The sequence below is a fragment of the Plecotus auritus genome, assembly GCF_963455305.1.
Source record: "Plecotus auritus genome assembly, chromosome: 7".
Taxonomy (NCBI): domain Eukaryota; kingdom Metazoa; phylum Chordata; class Mammalia; order Chiroptera; family Vespertilionidae; genus Plecotus; species Plecotus auritus.
Window position 1 is genome coordinate 174,759,418 of NC_137774.1, and position 18,493 is coordinate 174,777,910.

Here is an 18,493-nt window from a genome sequence, read left to right on the forward strand (position 1 = left end):
TTTTTATTGCTGAATAGTGTTTCATGGAATGGATGTGTAAACCACGTTTTACTTACCCATTCATTAGTGGATGGGCATTTGGGTTATTTTCACTCTTTGGCTATTATGAGTAACGCTGCGGTGAACATTTGAGTCCAAGGTTTTGTGTGGATGTGTATTTCCATTTCTCTTGGGTAAATCCCTGGGAGTGGAATTGCTAGGCCAGGTGGCGACGCTAAGTTTACCTTTTTGAGGAACTGCCACTCTGTTTCCCAGAGCAACTACTCCATTTTACGTTCCCATCGAAAGGTTCCCCTTTCTCCACACTAATACCCTTGAAGGGTCCCTCAAAACATTCAAACGCAAATTTGTGTCTTTCCCCCCATTATTGTATCTGTAATCGAAGTGTAAATTTTTTAGAGGCATCTCTAAATTTATATTGTGTATTTGCTTTCCTCTTATCAAACATTTCAATTTGCTTATTCATTCAATAAAAACCGTTGGTGCCTACTCCGTGCCAGGCAGTGTCCTGGTCACTGAAGATACGGCAGGGAGCAGTCTGAAGATCCCCCTCTCGGGAGCTGTCACTGCAGTGGGCGGAGAGGTGACGGAGTGCATGGCATCTGTAGTGTGCTGAAAGGCAGTGCGTGCGAGGGGAAAGGGAGATGAGGGCGGGGTGGGGGAGCGCTGGAGGTGGGCAGGGAGCTAGGGTCGGCAGGACCAAGGCCTGCGGTAGACTCTGGTCCGGCTGTGTGAGGAACAGCGAGGGCGGGGCTGGAGCGGAGTGAGCAAGGGCCAGAGTGGTGGGAGATGGGGTCGGGAGGAGGGAGCGGCTGGAGGTGACTGCCTGGGAGGCTTTCAGAGGGATCGGTAGTTCAGTGAGGAGGCGGCTGAGCAGAGGCAGGATGTGCTCTGACCTACATTTAAAGGATGACGCTGCATAATTCTCTTGTAGAAACTCAAATCTTATCACTTTGGAACGTAACGCCCAGCACTCTGCTGACAGTTGCATAAAATTGGTACAGCAGTCCCCCCTCACCCACAGTTCTGCTTTCCATGGTTTTAGTTACCTGTGGTCAACGGCAGGCCAAAATATTACATGGAAAATTCCAGAAATAAACAATTCATAAGGGTGAAGTCGGGTGCTGTTCTGAGCAGCATGAAGGAGCCTCACGCTGTTCGATCGCGTCCCACCCAGGATGTGACTCATGCCGCCCCTGTCCCCCGTGCCCGTGCTGCAGACGCTCCTGCCCCTCACAGCCACCTGGTTCTCAGCTGACTGTCGTGGTGTCACAGTGACCCTCCTTCTCCTCAAACATGGCCTTAAAGTGCGGAGCGGTGATGCCGCCAGTCAGTAAATGCAGAGAAGCGGTAAAGGCTTCCTTCAGTGAGAAGGAGTGGCAGTGCGGGAAGATCTCCGCGAGAGAACCACGTAGCCTGCCTCTGCCCCACCCCGCATGCCCTCGGAGCCACGTGCAGGGCCTGGCTTGAAGGGGGGCTGCGGAAGTAGGAGACAGAGGGAGTACGTTAATGAAGGCCCCCGGTAGGGAGAGGGACTCCTGTCAGTCTGGAGAAGAGTGAGAGACTGTTCTCGTCACCTTGCCCCAGGTCAGAGCTGGCTGTTCCAGCGCCACAGTCTGCTGCTTCCCCTCAAGGAATGATGTGCATATGGGAGGCAACCAATCGATGCTTTGTTGTCCCCGCTCCCGGGAAGGTGTCGGCAGGCCTTGGCCCTGTAGGACACTAGAGCAGGGCCTGTGAACAGACGGCCCAGGGCAACATTGCTGCTCTGGGGTGTCGCCCTGGGTCCCTCCCCGCTGCCCGCCTGCCTGCCCACCCCCCAGGCTTCCTCTCAAGCTCTGAGTGAAAGAGCTTCCAGCTCCAGGGCCATAGCCCGAGGGTCGTAGCCCGTGGGTCATAGCCCGTGGGTCATAGCCCGTGGGTCGTAGCCCGTGGGTCATAGCCCGTGGGTCGTAGCCCGTGGGTCATAGCCCGTGGGTCATAGCCCGTGGGTCATAGCCCGAGGGTCATAGCCCGTGGGTCATAGCCCGAGGGTCATAGCCCGTGGGTCATAGCCTGTGGGTCATAGCCCGAGGGTCATAGCCCGTGGGTCATAGCCCGTGGGTCATAGCCCGAGGGTCATAGCCCGTGGGTCATAGCCCGTGGGTCATAGCCCGTGGGTCGTAGCCCGTGGGTCGTAGCCCGTGGGTCATAGCCCGTGGGTCGTAGCCCCTGGGTCGTAGCCCGTGGGTCGTAGCCCGTGGGTCGTAGCCCGTGGGTCGTAGCCTGGGTCATAGCCCGTGGGTCATAGCCCCTGGGTCATAGCCCGTGGGTCGTAGCCCGTGGGTCGTAGCCCGTGGGTCGTAGCCTGGGTCATAGCCTGTGGGTCATAACCCGTGGGTCATAGCCTGGGTCATAGCCCGAGGGTCATAGCCTGGGTCATAGCCCGTGGGTCATAGCCCGTGGGTCGTAGCCCGAGGGTCATAGCCAGAGGGTCGTAGCCCGAGGGTCGTAGCCCGAGGGTCGTAGCCCGTGGGTCATAGCCCGTGGGTCGTAGCCTGGGGGTCATAGCCCGAGGGCAGCCTCCTTAGAAGAAGCTGCTCCTGCTGATGGGAGGCCTGGAGCCCGCGGAGCTCTGTGCTCTGCCCCTCTGAACCCTCTTTCCCACGTCCCTTCCTAGCAGGCGTGTTAGTTGTAGACTTTCTCCCGTGGAAACTGGAGTCATAGTGCTGGAGGTCGGGTCCTAGCTCCACGGATGCTCACTGCTGTGTAGCCTGGAAGGCCTTAGCCGTGCTGTCTGTTTCTTTATCCGCCAAGTGGAAATAACCGTAGTACATGCCTCATCGTGCTGTTGGGAAGATGAAGTAAATAATTCATGTGAGGTAATTGGAACAGAGTCTGGCATAAAGGAGGCACTTAGGTGTTGTGAGGGCCCTTGGTGAAACGGGCAGTAGTCATCGTCATTGCTGGTTTCATGTTAAGCTGACTGAAAGCAACATAATTGCTTATATTGTCAGAATGCGATGACAAAGATCACTCCCCAGTTCTGGCATTTGTGCACTTGTAGAGATCACAGATTCCAGTCCCTCATTCTGTGGGTGAGAAATGGCCCAGAAGGTGGGTCATTTACCTGCGGTGACAGACTCAGGCCCAGAGGTAGGTCTTTTACCTGCGGTGACAGACTCAGGCCCAGAAGGTGGGTCATTTACCTGCGGTGACACAGACTCAGGCCCAGAAGGTGGGTCATTTACCTGCGGTGACAGACTCAGGCCCAGAGGTGGGTCATTTACCTGCGGTGACAGACTCAGGCCCAGAAGGTGGGTCATTTATCTGCGGTGACAGACTCAGGCCCAGAAGGTGGGTCATTTACCTGCGGTGACACAGACTCAGGCCCAGAAGGTGGGTCATTTACCTGGGGTGACACAGACTCAGGCCCAGAAGGTGGGTCATTTACCTGCGGTGACAGACTCAGGCCCAGAAGGTGGGTCATTTACCTGCGGTGACAGACTCAGGCCCAGAGGTGGGTCATTTACCTGCGGTGACAGACTCAGGCCCAGAAGGTGGGTCATTTATCTGCGGTGACAGACTCAGGCCCAGAAGGTGGGTCATTTACCTGCGGTGACAGACTCAGGCCCAGAAGGTGGGTCATTTACCTGCGGTGACACAGACTCAGGCCCAGAAGGTGGGTCATTTACCTGGGGTGACACAGACTCAGGCCCAGAAGGTGGGTCATTTACCTGCGGTGACAGACTCAGGCCCAGAAGGTGGGTCATTTACCTGCAGTGACAGACTCAGGCCCAGAGGTGGGTCATTTACCTGGGGTGACAGACTCAGGCCCAGAAGGTGGGTCATTTACCTGCGGTGACACAGACTCAGGCCCAGAAGGTGGGTCATTTACCTGCGGTGACAGACTCAGGCCCAGAAGGTGGGTCATTTACCTGCGGTGACACAGACTCGGGCAGAGCTCGGCTTTGAACTTAGGTTCCTGCCTGATCTGACTGGAGAGAGTTCATCTGCGCTGGTCCTTCACAGGGAAATAGGACCCATTTCCTGCCACTCAGCTGAGCTCCCTGTGTTCACTAACGTCGAGCTTTCCGATTTAGTGACTTAGCTCCGGTACTAAAACTGATGCCGTCTCTCTCCTCCAGGTTGCCAGCGTACTTTGTTGTCCCCGCCCCTCTTCCTGAAGAGAGTGTGTCACGCTTCCAGGGCCACGGCATCCCAGTAAGTGCATCTGGAACCCTGACAGCCGTGGGTTGCTCAGCGGTCCGTCTTGGCAAATGGTTCTACTGAAGCCTTTGGCTTTAGTACTTAATAGTTTGTCTTCAGTCCAAGAGGGATCCAAAAATAGCTTAGCGACTCCCCAGGGGAGAGTCTTAGGCTTGAGGCTCCCCGGGACGGGGTTCTACAGTCCTCACAGATGCCCGGCGTGCTCAGCAGATGTCTTCGGAAGCTCTTAGAGCAGCCGTGGGCAAACGACGGCCCGCGGGCCGGATCCGGCCCATTCGGCTGTTCTATCCGGCCCGCGGAGCCGAAAGAGCGGAGGGTTCTCTTGCTCTCCCCTCCGCTCCTTTACTTTGAATTTATATTAGTTCACACAAACACTCCATCCATGCTTTTGTTCCGGCCCTCCGGTCCAGTTTAAGAACCCACTGTGGCCCTCGAGTCAAAAAGTTTGCCCACCCCTGTCTTAGAGGGCTATAAATGAAGCGCTATGAAAGACGGCCTGATGTGACCCTAAATAACTTGAGGCGGAGCCGACCACTCTAAGGGCGGTAGCGTCTGAGATCCTACTGGGCTCCCACCACTCCTCCTGACTGGGCGTGGCCGTCTTTTCCCCAGAGACCGCGTAAAGAGCTCACTGAGTTTTCACAGAACCACTGGGCTGGGAGCCATATTTAATGTCTCACTGATCAAAGAAAGCAAGACTCTGGCAGTTACTCTAGTTTCTAATGGGCGGTTGGGAGTTGCCACGCCTGCGGGAATTTAGTGAGGAGTGAGAATTGCAGATAAGCGCTCTGCTGTGTGCATGGCTGGTTCACCAGAAAGGCCACTCCCTCCTGTGTAGGAGGTGGGTGTGGACGCGGGGGTGCCCCGCCCAGAGGCACGTGCAGGCCGGGCATCATGAGCGTGGCCCTGACAGTGGGCCAGCAGGTCTGCGCTGGAGGACTACGGGCCTGGCGTTGCCAGTGCTCCGACTCCTCAGGAGAAGGCACAGACAGGGACTTCCGTGTGCGTTTTCCCGATTTCTAAATGTGTGCGTCTGACTCGAAGGTTCACAAAACATGTCTTTGGGCCCAAGTTGGTTCATGTCCCACCAGTTTGCAACCTTCAATTTAGAGCAGCAGTTCTCGAACTTCCTGGTCTTGGGACTTACTACACTCTTAAAAATTATTGAGGATCTCAAACAAGTCTTGGTTTCTGTGGTTGTGTGTACTGATATTTGCCATATTAAAGAGGGAACACACCCAGGTTGCAGTTTTGATCCTGTTTGATGTGCATCTGGGAGGCAACCAGTCGATGCTTCTCTCTCACATTGATGCTTCTCTCTCTCTCCCTCTCCTTTCCTCTCTTTCTAAAATCAATAACATATTTTTAAAAATATAAAACTGAAACATTAAAACATTGTTGTCCTGGCTGGTATGGCTCATTGGATAGACTGAAGGGTCCTGGATTCGATTCCAGTCAAGGGGCACATGACCGGGTTGCGGGCTCGATCCCCAGTAGGGGGCATGCAGGAGGCAACCGATTAATGTTTCTCTCTCCTATCGATGTTTCTCTCCCTCTCCCTCTCCCTCTCCCTCTCCCTCTCCCTCTCCCTCTCCCTCTCCCTCTCCCTCTCCCTCTCCCTCTCCCTCTCCCTCTCCCTCTCCCTCTCCCTCTCCCTCTCCCTCTCCCTCTCCCTCTCCCTCTCTCTCTGAAATCAATAAAAATATATTTTTAAAAACCACAATAACATTGTTATGTTAGTAATAAACTCATTATCTGCTAATGGAAATAACACATTTCTATGAAAAAATAGCTATATTGTCCAAAATTTAAAAAAGCACTTTTACATTTTTGAAAATAGAAGCCTGGCCAGCGTGGCTCAGCAGTTGAGCATCGACCTACGAACCAGGAGGTAAAGGTTTGATTCCCAGTCAGGGCACATGCCCAGGTTGGGGCTGGGTCTCCAATAGGGAGATCCGTCTCCCTTCCTCTGTCTGAAACCAATGAAAACATATTAGAAAAAGAAGAAGAAAATAGAAGACAGCCGTATTCTTCCGTATGCTCCTTTCATTTAGTCTGCTGTGTATGTTAGGCTGTGGTTGAAGGACATGAAGGAAAATCCAGCCTAACACATCTGTATTTGGAAGAGGGAGGCATATTCAGTAGCCTTTCCTCATAATTGAGAACATTGTTCTTTGCTGGTACACCAAAGAATGATCAGTGGGAGTTTCACAAAGGTTAATTGCAATAAGGAATCTGACGAAAACATAATCAAACTTTTCATTCTCTAAATTAGAACCCGTTGGTCTGTCTTGTACTTTGAGTGAGTCTTGTGAACCTGGGAAATGTTGGTTCACTGGGTCATAGAGATTGTCCAGAGAGTGACGTTTTCTTAGAGATTGTACAAACCACACTCGTTAATACCACCTCATTTCATCAGCAAAATCTTTAACTATTGGAAGCTGCCCCGCTAAAAAGGCGGAGACTGGTTTTTCCAGAATCCTAATTTTTACTTGAAAGTTCCATTTTTAACCATTGGCGACCAGTTGTCAGTTATTTTCCTTGAAGGGGTAAACTCTATTTCGTTTTAAAAGAATGGCTGTCCGCCCGTTGCCAAAGTCTGAACACCCATAGTTTGTCAATCAGCCATTCTTTCAATTCCTCGGAAAAAGCAGCTCGCTGGGTTCTCAGCTCAGTTGCATAAGCACTTTTTCTTGCGACAGACATTGTGCTGTGGTGCTTGGCTCGTATTCCATCACATATTAATGACCTCAGTCCCTCATCAAGGACACTGTCCGGGGAAACCGAGAGTGTTCTCTGCGAGCACGGGGCAGTGAAGAGCTTAGGGGGCAGGGCCTTGGGGGCCAGGCCTCCACTGGTGCCGAGGCACCGGCAGCTTCACTCGCCAGCAGTGCCAGTGCCACACGGTGGGAAGGACAGGGCGCTTCGGAGCGCCTGACGGGTCTCGGGCTCAGCTTGGATCTGTAGACCGCAGTTTGTGAATCACTCTTATTAGAGGGATGAGATGAGGGTCCTCACCATCAGCCTCTCCCAGACGCAGCCAGGAGCAGAGGGTGTGCTCTGTGGGAAGAAACAGGAGTCGCTTGCGCACGGGGGCAGCTGCTTCCCCGCCGCGTTGTCCGGGGCTGGGTGTTCTGGGTCCGAGCAGCAGAGAACGTGCTAAAACCTGGGCTGGGTGTTCTGGGTCCGAGCAGCAGAGAACGTGCTAAAACCTGGGCTGGGTGTTCTGGGTCCGAGCAGCAGAGAACGTGCTAAAACCTGGGCTGGGCTGGGTGTTCTGGGTCCGAGCAGCAGAGAACGTGCTAAAACCTGGGCTGGGTGTTCTGGGTCCGAGCAGCAGAGAACGTGCTAAAACCTGGGCTGGGCGTTCTGGGTCCGAGCAGCAGAGAATGTGCTAAAACCTGGGCTGGGCTGGTTGTTCTGGGTCCGAGCAGCAGAGAACGTGCTAAAACCTGAGCGAGGGGTCGGCAGCACAACTGAGATAGAAATTGGAAGGCGTATTCGCTGTATCAGGTCGCCAGTCCTGAGAGCGCGGATGGACAGCGGAAAAATATGACCCAGATGGCATTTACACATGTAATCGGGGGACACAGAGCACTCAGTACACCAACAGAAACTTTACCATGGTGACACTGAGTATATTCACAATCTCTATAGCCATCACCACTATCCCGTCCTGCTGGTTCACCCTGACTTTCCCCGTCGTCTTCCCTGCCTTCACTTCCTCTCAGGGAGGCCTCCATGGTTTGTATTTCAGTCATTCTCTTGCCGTCATTCTGGAGTCTTTGGCCTCCAACCAGAGTATTTCCATTTTTTGCTGTGGGCTGTAGAGCGTTCACAGCAAACAGCACAGCACACTCATGGGATACGTGAGAACTCGCCTTACCTCAGATGGGTCCTCGTCCTGCCCGGCCGTCTGGACTGTTGGTTAGCTCCTTCTGGTGCCGGCACTCTTGCCTGGGCTGTTGGTTAGCTCCTTCCGGTGCCTGCACTCTTGCCTGGGCTGTTGGTTAGCTCCTTCCGGTGCCTGCACTCTTGCCTGGGCTGCGCTCAGCGTGTTTCCTCCTGAGTGTCTGATGCATCCTGAACTCGCTGCCCTCGGAGACGCTGCCCTCCTTCAGTGGGGTCTTGGACAGCAATCACCAGACCTCCCTCAGCTTCCTCCTCTCCCACTCCGGCTTCTCTGTGCTCGTTTCCTTTCTCTCGAACCCAGGCCTCTGCCTGGGCTCTGGGTCTCCCGCCCCTGCTTGGCTGGAACCCGTTCCCCAGTCTTCCCGTTCCCCGTAACCCTCCCGCGGTGCCTACTCTCAGTGAGGCCTCCTCGGCCCTCCCCACCCGCAGCGGCTCTTCCTGCAGAGCCAGGCTCCTGTCCGACTCTCCTTCCACGGCTGCCGGCAGAGGGTGAGTCTGAGCTCACTCTCTGCTGCCTCCCTGCTGCCCGCACTGCCACTCACCCCTGGAAGGCACCGAGCCCGCGCCCCGGGCCCCACGCCCTCTCTACAGCGTTGGCACTGCGTACGTCTCCCTTTTAAACTCCTGTCTTGGCTTTGGAACACTGTGCTGTGTTGGTCCTCTGACCTCCCTAATGTTCCTTTCCTTATTACCCTGCTTTCTGGCCTCCGCTGTGCCTCTAAAACACTGGTTTGGCCCTGTTAAGAGAGACCCTGTAAGATGTATGAAATAAGAATTTCCCCTTCCTCTTTTTAGGTGAATGGGATTAACAAGTCATTCACACCAAGAGCCCTGTAGCCCTTTCCCAGACAGGAATGGTACACATTACAATGGGGAGGGCGTGCTTTTCTGCTAAATTCCTGAGAAGTCGCTCTCTGCCCAGGAATATGCTTGTTTTCATTTACTGTTTCAAGCCGAGGAGTCAGGGAATTGCGTCCTTGCGCCTCAGCTGAGCTGGAGTGTGGTTGGGCCCCAGCAGAAAACGAGTGATGGCTGCCTCGCCGGGAGCCAGCCTTTCTGCTGCAGGAAAGGAGATGAAAAGGGCGAAAAGCACTCGGTTCCTTAGAACCTGTCACCGGTCATGCCAGAGTGTCGCAGAGGAGTGGCCGCTGAAACCCTCTAGGCCCGCCTGTGAGCCTGGGCCCGTGCCGGGCAGCAGAGCAGAGGGTGGCTTTGCCACTTCGAACCCTGAGCCAGGCCGTGTGCCAGGCACAAAGCCCACACCTGGACTCAGTGGCCCCAGCCGGCCAGAGCCTCCCCCCAGGCCTCCTGGCCGATCAGAGCCCCGCGCACGGCTCATCTGCTCTGGCTCCTGCAGAACCGCACACCGCCCCGCCAAGGAAAAGGCCGCGTGTCCAGAACAGCACGGAGACTGTCCCGGGCGCTCCCAGGACTTCTCCCTCGCTTCCCTCCCTCCCTTCGTTGGTCCTGGCGTTCTCTCCTGGGCTGGCCGCATTCCACCTTACGTTGGTGAACTCCTGCCCCTTCAGAGGGTGAGCTGCGTGCTGGCAGCCAGTGTCTCAGCCCCGTGCACCCTCTCGCACCTCAGTCAGTGTCTTGCACAGGCCGGTCTCGTATCCATGTGTGTTAAGTGGCCAACTTGCCCTTCTCTCTAGTGTGAGCTTTCTCTGCGACAGCAGCTGCCCCTTCCTGCCACAGCACACCCCTCGCGGTCAGGCTGCTGTGGCCGTCCATGTAACTTGGGGACGTTCCTTGGTCTGCCAGCCTCAGTTTCTCCTTGTTAACGGTGATGATAATCATAGCTGCCCCCGTGCGAGGGTTGAGCTGACTCCTGTGGAGTCCTACCTGCCCCAGAGTGAGGGTTGAGCTGACTCCTGTGGAGTCCTACCTGCCCCAGAGCGAGGGTTGAGCTGACTCCTGTGGAGTCCTACCTGCCCCAGAGGGAGGGTTGAGTGCGCTGATTCAGGTGACGTCCTGGCATGCCAGCTCACTCCAGCGGGAGCCCCTGCCGCAGGGATCACAGCGATGGTGCCGTCATCCTCTGGCTCCCAGCGCGAAGGCCCGGTCAGAAGGTGTGTGTCAGACCACAAGCAGGTCTGTGCGTGTCCATCGGACCTGTCTTGTTTTCTAAGCCAGTCAGTCTTTTTCGTTGTAGCTCTTCCTTAACTTAGCAAAGTTGAGTATATCCAGCCATTTCGTATTGAACTTACAAATTGTTCTGACGGAATTTAAAGGCTCACTTTACCTGTTCCCTGTTGGTCGTGTGTATTGTTTTAGAAAACCCTCACTTGCCTCTGCAGATATGGTGTTGGTCCTGCCACAATGGATGTGCCCTTTTGAAAATGTCAGCGCTGCCCAAGGAACAGGACGACGGCATTCTGCAAACCCACAAGAGCTTCTTGGACGGGTCAGTGCTGCTCAGCGTTTCGTTATTGCTCAGCTCTGTTCTTGTTCTCCGAGAGGCAAGGGACAGTTCCTAGCCGTGTCTCCATGTCTGTTTTCCTCCCATAGCGTGGCGCTGCCGGGTGCGACCCGAGTGGCCGTTTGTAATGACGCACGCTGAGCACTAGGGGGCAGTGGCAGGGTGTCTGCTCTTCACAGCTGTCCAGTTGAGGTCACACCGCACGTCACTGTGCTGCATGTTTGAAATTTTCAAAATGAAAAGTTAAAACCCAAAGTACATGGATTAAGAAGCACAAATGGATAGTTACAGGATAGTCACGTTGACATAGGTAAAGCAGAGGGAATAGAATCAATAATAGTGCAGTATATCTATATGGTTCCAGGTGAATATTGGAAATATCAGGAGGAACATTATGTAGAGTGTATGCTTGTCTAACCACTAAGCTGTCCACCTGGAGCCAATACAAAACAAAATGGAAAGAAAAAAGACGTTTTTGAGACACTGGACGTTAAGTTACCCTGTAGTCATTTCATAGTAGATGTAGGTCAGGTTCGGTTCTCCTCAGACAGTGCTCTGTGTCAGTTACACCTCAATAAAGCTGAAAAACGACGCAGAAAAGCCATGGACTTGGGAGTGAAATGGCCTTAGTGCAAACCGTGGCTCGATCAGTGTCTAAACGGCACAATCCCAGGCCAGGAGCTGCCCGCATGCACCTTGTTTCTACGCGCACGGCCTGGCACTGCCGGGCCTCGGTGCCTGCCTCGCTCGCGGTGAGGGTCACATGAGAGGGCACCCGCAAAGCTCTCACACAGGTCTCGGCCGCCGTCAGTGCTCAGGACAAATGAGCCCCTTCTAGTCCACGTCTGCCTTTCTGATCACACATTTCTTTTGATACCTAGAGTTTACAGGGTCATCCACAGGCCACCCTATGAAATTGTCAAAACCGAAGACCTGTCAAGCAACTTCCTGTCCCTGCCGGACATCCAGACGGCGTACTCGAAGTTTAAACAGCTGTTTCTGATAGGTGAGAGGCATGCTGGGAAAGGGGTTGTGTCACGGAGGAAGAAGACCCCCAGCGGGTCAGGTGGGAGGTGCTGCCTTGTCCCTGGGCCCTGTCCCTCGCCGATGCAGGGCTGCGAGTCTCCACTAGAGTTTGCCCGTCCGGGGCCTGCAGGGCATCAGCCTTTGATTTGAATGTGCAGCTTTGAAGTAGTAGACGCCTGTGGAATGCGGGGCTCTGAGTCAGGGGGGCTGGGCACGGGGTCGTGGTGTGCAAGGTGAGTGTATGGGTGCGTTTAGGTTCCAGTGGAGGCTGGGCCTCCCCCTTGGGCCCTCATGGCACCAGGATGTTCCTGCTTCTAGGACAGGGGTGGGCAAACTTTTTGACTCGAGGGCCACAATGGGTTCTTAAACTGGACCAGAGGGCCGGAACAAAAGCATGGATGGAGTGTTTGTGTGAACTAATATAAATTCAAAGTAAAGGAGCGGAGGGGAGAGCAAGAGAACCGGATAGAACAGCCGGATCCGGCCCGCGGGCCGTAGTTTGCCCACGGCTGTTCTAGGAGCAGCAGCCTGCGGTACTTCCCTCGGTCGTAGGTGAGGGTGAGGTGGGAGGACACCTCCCAAGGCATCAACCGTGTCCACCAGGGCAAGCCGCTCCCCTTCCTGCGCTCCAGGCGGGCGTGGCTCTGCGTATGGTGGGCACCTTCTCCTTCAGCACTGGCACCTGGGTTGACTGCCACACGCTCCAGGGCCTCATGGCTCGGAGCCGTCCCAGCTGAAGCCTGGAAGCACCTGTTAGGAAACGGAGGCCCGTGCCTGGGCGCCGCGAGCAGCGTAGGTTCTGTGGCAGGCGCGGGAGCGAGCCCCCTGACTTCTCTGCTCTCCCCCCAGATAACAGCGCTGAGTTCTGGGACACAGATATCAAATGGTTTTCCTTGTTGGAAAGTAGCAGCTGGCTCGACATAATCAGGTATTTGAAGCCATTGTTTTGCCCGTGACTTTTATAGTTCTCTAACTGTCGTAAAGCAAATTGACAGATGGTTTACGTGTTTTATATTTCACAGTTAAACGTTTTACATTGGTTATTTACTGTATCTGTGCACATTGGATCAGAAGGTACAGACATGCTGCCTGCTCCCCAGGAGACGTACTCTCGACTGTGGACTAGGCCTTGAGAGAAGCGACAGGGGCGAGGCAGCCAGAATCTGCCGGGGGGAAGCGGGGTGGGGCAGGGGAGGGGTGCTGACTGTGGACTGAACACCTTGGCTCTGATCCTGGGGTTAGCGGGAGGTAAGAGCCGCCTTTCTCCGCGGGCCACGCGCATTGTGGGCGGAGCCTCCCTTCCCACGCTCCCTAACAGAGATGTTTCGAGGCGCTTGCTGCTGTCTCAGAATTGGACTAGGTTCTTGCAAGCAGCGCTAAGGGTCAGCAAGGCCTTTCTTTCTGTGGGGCAGCGGAGGGTGAGTGTCCGCAAGCAGGTGAAGGGTCGGGTGGGGCGGTGCCGCTGGGCAGAGCCTGGGGATGAGTAAAGGCAAAGGGAATAGTGCATCTGGAGAGACGCAGGACCCTGGGCGTGGTGGAGCTTTCCGCACGCTGACCCGGGCGGGGACCTGGAATGAAGCAGCACCCGGGGGGGGGGGGGCCTGGCCGGTCTCCCGGGACCCTCGGCAGCCTCTGTCCGAGTTCTCACTGAGGATTTCTAGTTTAAAATCACCTGGGAGCATTTTTACATCAGTCTTGAGATTCCCTTCTGAAAAGTTTAAGTTTCTAACAGGCAAGCGAGTGTCTTGCAGTGTCTGTTTCTTTTGGAGGGTTTTAGCAAAAGTGAGGAAGACAGAAAACCGAAGATCAGCGTGGACTGTCCTAAACCTCTTACTGTTCGATACCAAGCCCGGAACGAACGCCTCTTTCCTTGTCTCTCCCATGCAGACGCTGCCTGAAGAAGGCGATCGAGGTCATAGAGTGCCTGGACGCACAGAACACGAACGTCCTTCTTGTAGGTATGAGCCTGGTCTCCGCGTTCCTTCCTGAGGCTCGGTTCTGTGGGCACAGCCGGTGCGACGGGAAGGAACGACCCAGCGCGGGCATCTGCCCGCTCTCCCGCCCGGCCCGGCAGTCCCGTGCGTTGGCTTCCCGTGTTCAGCTCCGACAAACACGCCTTCACGCGGAACTTGGCAGAGCCGTTCGCGGCCCAACAAGGAATTGTTCCGTGTCTTTCCCAGAGCTCGCTTTCTGATGTTTGGGGTTTTGTTTTATATTAACTCACCTTGGGTAAAGTCACAATCTTTGGATAGTCCCTTTGATAAAAAGAGACCCACGGATGGTTTAATTATTGTCTTTATGCTTCTGTCCAACAACCCTGGGCAGTTGCCACAGGAACTTGGTGGTGCGTGATTTCCTCTTCCTCAGGGCTTACCCTGCCGGTGTAGGACAGGCATGGGCATTCCCCTGTGTGAGAGCAGGTGTGAGCGCCGCACGCTGGGACCGGCGAGGTCCGAGCCACGCACCGTCTGCTGCTGAGGATACTGTAGGTTCTCATGGCCCCTACATTTCACATTACGTAGGTCGCCTGGTGCTTTCCTGCCCTCAGGCCCTTACCATCTCTCTGCCACGCTGCGTGGTGGCCGAGCTTTAGCTTCTAGGGCAGATTGGGAGAAGGGTCTGCCCGTGGCTTCTACCCCACCTGCTGCTGGCTCGCTGGCCTAGATCCTCATACCTTTACTGAGCACTTAGCGTGTGCAGAGCTCCCTGCTTCTGCCTCCCAGGAGCTTACAGCCACCTGGGAGCGTTGGCCTAAGCATGCTACCGGAAAAGACCTAGCCAACGGCGACAGAACAGTCCTGGCGGTGCTAGGAGGTGGGGCGAAGGCGGGTCTGAGGTGCTCTCCCTGCTCTCAGTGCCTTCTTACGGTCTCTGACCCCTAAGGCCAGCGCCCTCACCCTCTGGGACATTTTAAAATAGCAGCTGGGATTGCACTTCTCTTCTATGGAGAGGAGAGCCCGGGTGTTAGACCCTGACTTTCAGTATTTAGAACACTCCGAGACAGGCGCACAGATGCAGGTGTGTTTACTGGCTGTGGGCCCTGAGTGTAAGCAGGTGTTCGTGTGGAGTTGTCATGGAGTGAGCTTCGTGCAGTGCCCTCCAGGGCTGGGCCGGGCTCTCGGCCACGGGGAGCTGTCTGGGCCAGGCAGGGAGCGCAGGCCCTCCACCCCTTAGACCAGGGGTGGGCAAACTTTTTGACTCGAGGGCCACAATGGGTTCTTAAACTGGACCGGAGGGCCGGAACAAAAGCATGGATGGAGTGTTTGTGTGAACTGATATAAATTCAAAGTAAAGGAGCGGAGGGCAGAGCAAGAGAACCCTCCGCTCTTTCGGCTCCGCGGGCCGGATAGAACAGCCGAACGGGCCGGATCCGGCCCACGGGCCGTAGTTTGCCCACGGCTGCCTTAGACACACAAGCGTGGAGCGCTGGGCGCAGTCCAGAACGACTCACTTTCTCCGAGCAGAGGGCGGAGGGCCGGGGGCCGGGAAGGAGTTCTGAGGAGGGCCCGAGAGCAGCTCCTGGGAGCAGTGAGTGGACACGCAGCCCCGGGTGGTGAGCTTGGTCTGTAGAGCCCGGCGGGTCACCATCGCGTGTGTGGACAACCTCCCAGCGGCACACGGGATGCCCACGTGCTTCAGGGTCTGCAGCGCTGCGTTCACCCCTTCAGCGAGCACAGCGTGCTCAGTGCCATGTGTGCGGGGCCCTGCTGGCCGGAAGCCCCCTCTGGCACTCGGAGCATTGCCTTTTTCTGTTGCCCTTGTTCTGAGGGCATTCGAGCGGGGCTGGCCATAGCAGGCCTGGGCGTGGGGGACCTGCTCTTGCATGCGAGTGTGAGTGCTCGGAGCCTTTAACGCTGTCTCCCCCCTCCCTGGCTCCTAGAGGAGAACGCTTCCGACCTCTGCTGCCTCCTCTCCTCCCTGGTGCAAGTGATGATGGACCCGCACTGCAGAACCAGGGCCGGCTTCCAGAGCCTCGTCCAGAAGGAGTGGGTCGCGGGCGGCCACTGCTTCCTGGATCGCTGCAACCACCTGCGGCAGAGTGACAAGGAGGAGGTGAGTGCCCTGGTGGCGGTCCCTCAGTCCTGTCTTCGGGGCGGGGCTGCTGCGTGCGGATGTGCGCTGGGCCGCTCAGCAGGAAGGTGTGCGTGGCCCGCCGTGGGGTGACTGTGAAGGTTTAAACAGCATTGAAGCCCTTCCCAGGGGAAAGCGATGCTAATGTTAGCGAGGGTGCTCAGCACACTCTCTTCTGAAGGGTGTACACCAAGGATAGGTATTTCACCGTGGGAGGAATACTGGTTTGTAAGACTTAATAAAAGTCGGCTCATAAGAGAGACTCCTGTCATTTCTGCAGAATGATGGATCCTCAGGGTGTCAGCTTCCTACAGAAAACACATGACAGGATCCATTTTCCTTGCACACAAACTGTCCAGAGTAAAGCAGAGGGTGACGCTGGCGCCACCTGCTGCCAGGGCCCTGGTGGTGCGTGAGTGACACTTGGCCTCTGCCTCTGGCCCTGTGAATTGCTCCGAGCGCAGGGCAGTGCAGGGGGTCAGCATTAGAGTTTGGTTCTGCTTGTCTCGCTGCAGCGGTACAGGCTCCGTGGCGGTAAGATTAACGACTATGGAAGGAAACACGGAAACGGGTCCTTTTTTGAATTAAATCGCCTGCAGAGCTACCCTGTGCTAGTAGCATGCCTCGTGGTTTGTCTCACGCCAGAGAACAAGCGTGTCTGCGTGCGGCGTGTTCCCGGGGGCCCGGGCCCCTCACTGGGCCTGGAGCTCCTTTCCTTCAGGCCTGGGCTGAGTCACTGAGCTGAATGGAAATCACTCTTCGTTCTTGGAGTGGAGCTTGCCGTCCTGGGAAGTTAGTTTGAAAGCTTATGGGACTCAAATAATAGGATGCGCAAGAGAGCTGAGACTGTGGGGGAGAGTGTGCATGTCTGAGAAAAGAGGACCGACAGGCACCGTGCCCACTGGAGAGAAAGCCCCAGAGAATTCTGGTCCGCTCACGCAGCCCTTGGCGAAGTCCCCTTGCTTTCTGACCCGGGTCCCTGAGCGCACGCGAGCTCAGGTAGTCTGCACCTGTTTAATGTCAGGAGCATAAAATGAGGTGTAAAATAGAAGTGCAATATAATGGTTCCTCAGCATCTCAACGTGGACGTATTCAAGTTTTGAAGGAAAACTGGGTGGTCTGTTTGTGATATAAATGGCACAGCACTGGACTTCAATTCAGATGTTGGATTCCACATTCATGTCTCTTGTGAGCTTAGTGAGTCCACACTCATGTCTCCCGTGAGCTTAGCGATTCCATACTCACGTCTCCTGTGAGCTATGCGGTTTCACACTCACGTCTCCCATGAGCTGAGCGAGTCCACGCTCACGTCTCCCGTGAGCTGAGCGGTTCCACGCTCACGTCTCCCGTGAGCTGAGCGGTTCCACGCTCGCGTGTCCCGTGTGCTGAGCGGTTCCACGCTCACGTCTCCCGTGAGCTGAGCGAGTCCACGCTCACGTCTCCCGTGAGCTGAGCGGTTCCACGCTCACGTCTCCCGTGAGCTGAGTGGTTCCACGCTCACGTCTCCCGTGAGCTGAGCGGTTCCACGCTCACGTCTCCCGTGACCTGAGTGGTTCCACGCTCAGGTCTCCCGTGCGCTGTGTGAGAGACTTGGGCCAGCCCCTGGGAGGGAGAGGCTGTCAGGGGCCCGTCTTGCCCACCTGCAGGGCACTGAGGCTCAGGATGAGCGTGGGTGGGTGACGAGGCCCTTGGACACTACCATCTGCTAATAGTGGGCTGGCTCTCAGTTGCTAATAAAGGAGGCCGTCAGTTAAAAAAATATAATTGTGCCCAAACTGGTCTGGCTCAGTGGATAGAGCGTCGGCCTGTGGACTGAAGGGTCCCGGGTTCAATTCCGGTCAAGGGCATGTACTTTGGTTGCGGGCACATCCCCAGTGGGAGGTGTGCAGGAGGCAGCTGATCGATGTTTCTCTCTCATCGATGTTTCTAGCTCTCTATCCCTCTCCCTTCCTCTCTGTAAAATATCGATAAAATATATTAAAAAAATAATTGTGAAAAATATTAGAAACTCTTCTTGCTGCATCTACCTTCTCCCCTGTTCTCTGTCTTCTGGGTTCTCATTGTGGGGGTGGAGAAGGGGGTATTAACAAAATTCAAGATAACTAAGGATAGTTTTTTAAGTAAAACCTAAGACTAAGAAGAAGAACGGGATGCTTTCAGGGGAAGTAACGTTTCTCTTAATCAGGGCTCACAGTCAGTGCTTCCTGTCCCAGGATGACGGCACACGCTCCTCCGCTAGTGCTGAGCGACGTGCGGTTCCACATAGTGCGTCTCCGCAGGCCACACCGGGCACTGCCGGGGGCGAGCCCGTCGGGGCCTGCGACTGAGCTGAGCGCCCACCGCTCGGATGGCACGGAGCCCCCTGTTGCCTGGAGACCGGTGCTCAGAGCGGTTTCTCCGCAGCCGTCGGGCGGGCTGCCCCCTGAGCTCGGCCGGCTGGCACTGGCCCCTTCGTGCCGCTCAGTAACCGTGTCTTGTTTGCACGTAGGTTCCCGTGTTCCTGCTTTTCTTAGACTGTGTCTGGCAGCTGGTGCACCAGCATCCCCCGGCATTCGAGTTCACGGAGACGTACCTGACCGTCTTGTCCGACAGCCTGTACATACCCATCTTCAGCACCTTCTTCTTCAATTCGCCTCATCAGAAGGCAACGAACATGGTGAGTCCCTCTCAGGAACCGCGTGCGGAAGGAACTGTCTCCGAGGAGACTGCAGGAAGGTCGGTGATAAAAATGAAACGGACTTCACACGGCAGTGTGCGAGCCTGCTCTGAGGGCCTCCTGGGGATTGGCATGGAGCCCCCGGCACCTGGGAGCTGTGTCCCGGTGGTCCCCGAGGGGAGGCACAGAGGGGAGCG

At 55.7% G+C, this 18,493-nt stretch overlaps 1 protein-coding gene across 1 annotated transcript in view; it reads left to right on the forward strand.

Moving 5' to 3' along the window:
• Positions 1–18,493, forward strand: part of MTMR12 (myotubularin related protein 12) — a 53,143-nt gene that overhangs the window by 29,593 nt on the left and 5,057 nt on the right. Inside the window, exons 8-14 of the mRNA XM_080682470.1 lie at positions 4,128–4,203; positions 10,422–10,528; positions 11,425–11,549; positions 12,419–12,497; positions 13,457–13,527; positions 15,450–15,622; positions 18,129–18,296. Coding sequence (XP_080538596.1) covers positions 4,128–4,203; positions 10,422–10,528; positions 11,425–11,549; positions 12,419–12,497; positions 13,457–13,527; positions 15,450–15,622; positions 18,129–18,296 — 799 coding nt within the window. The remainder of the gene's footprint in view (positions 1–4,127; positions 4,204–10,421; positions 10,529–11,424; positions 11,550–12,418; positions 12,498–13,456; positions 13,528–15,449; positions 15,623–18,128; positions 18,297–18,493) is intronic.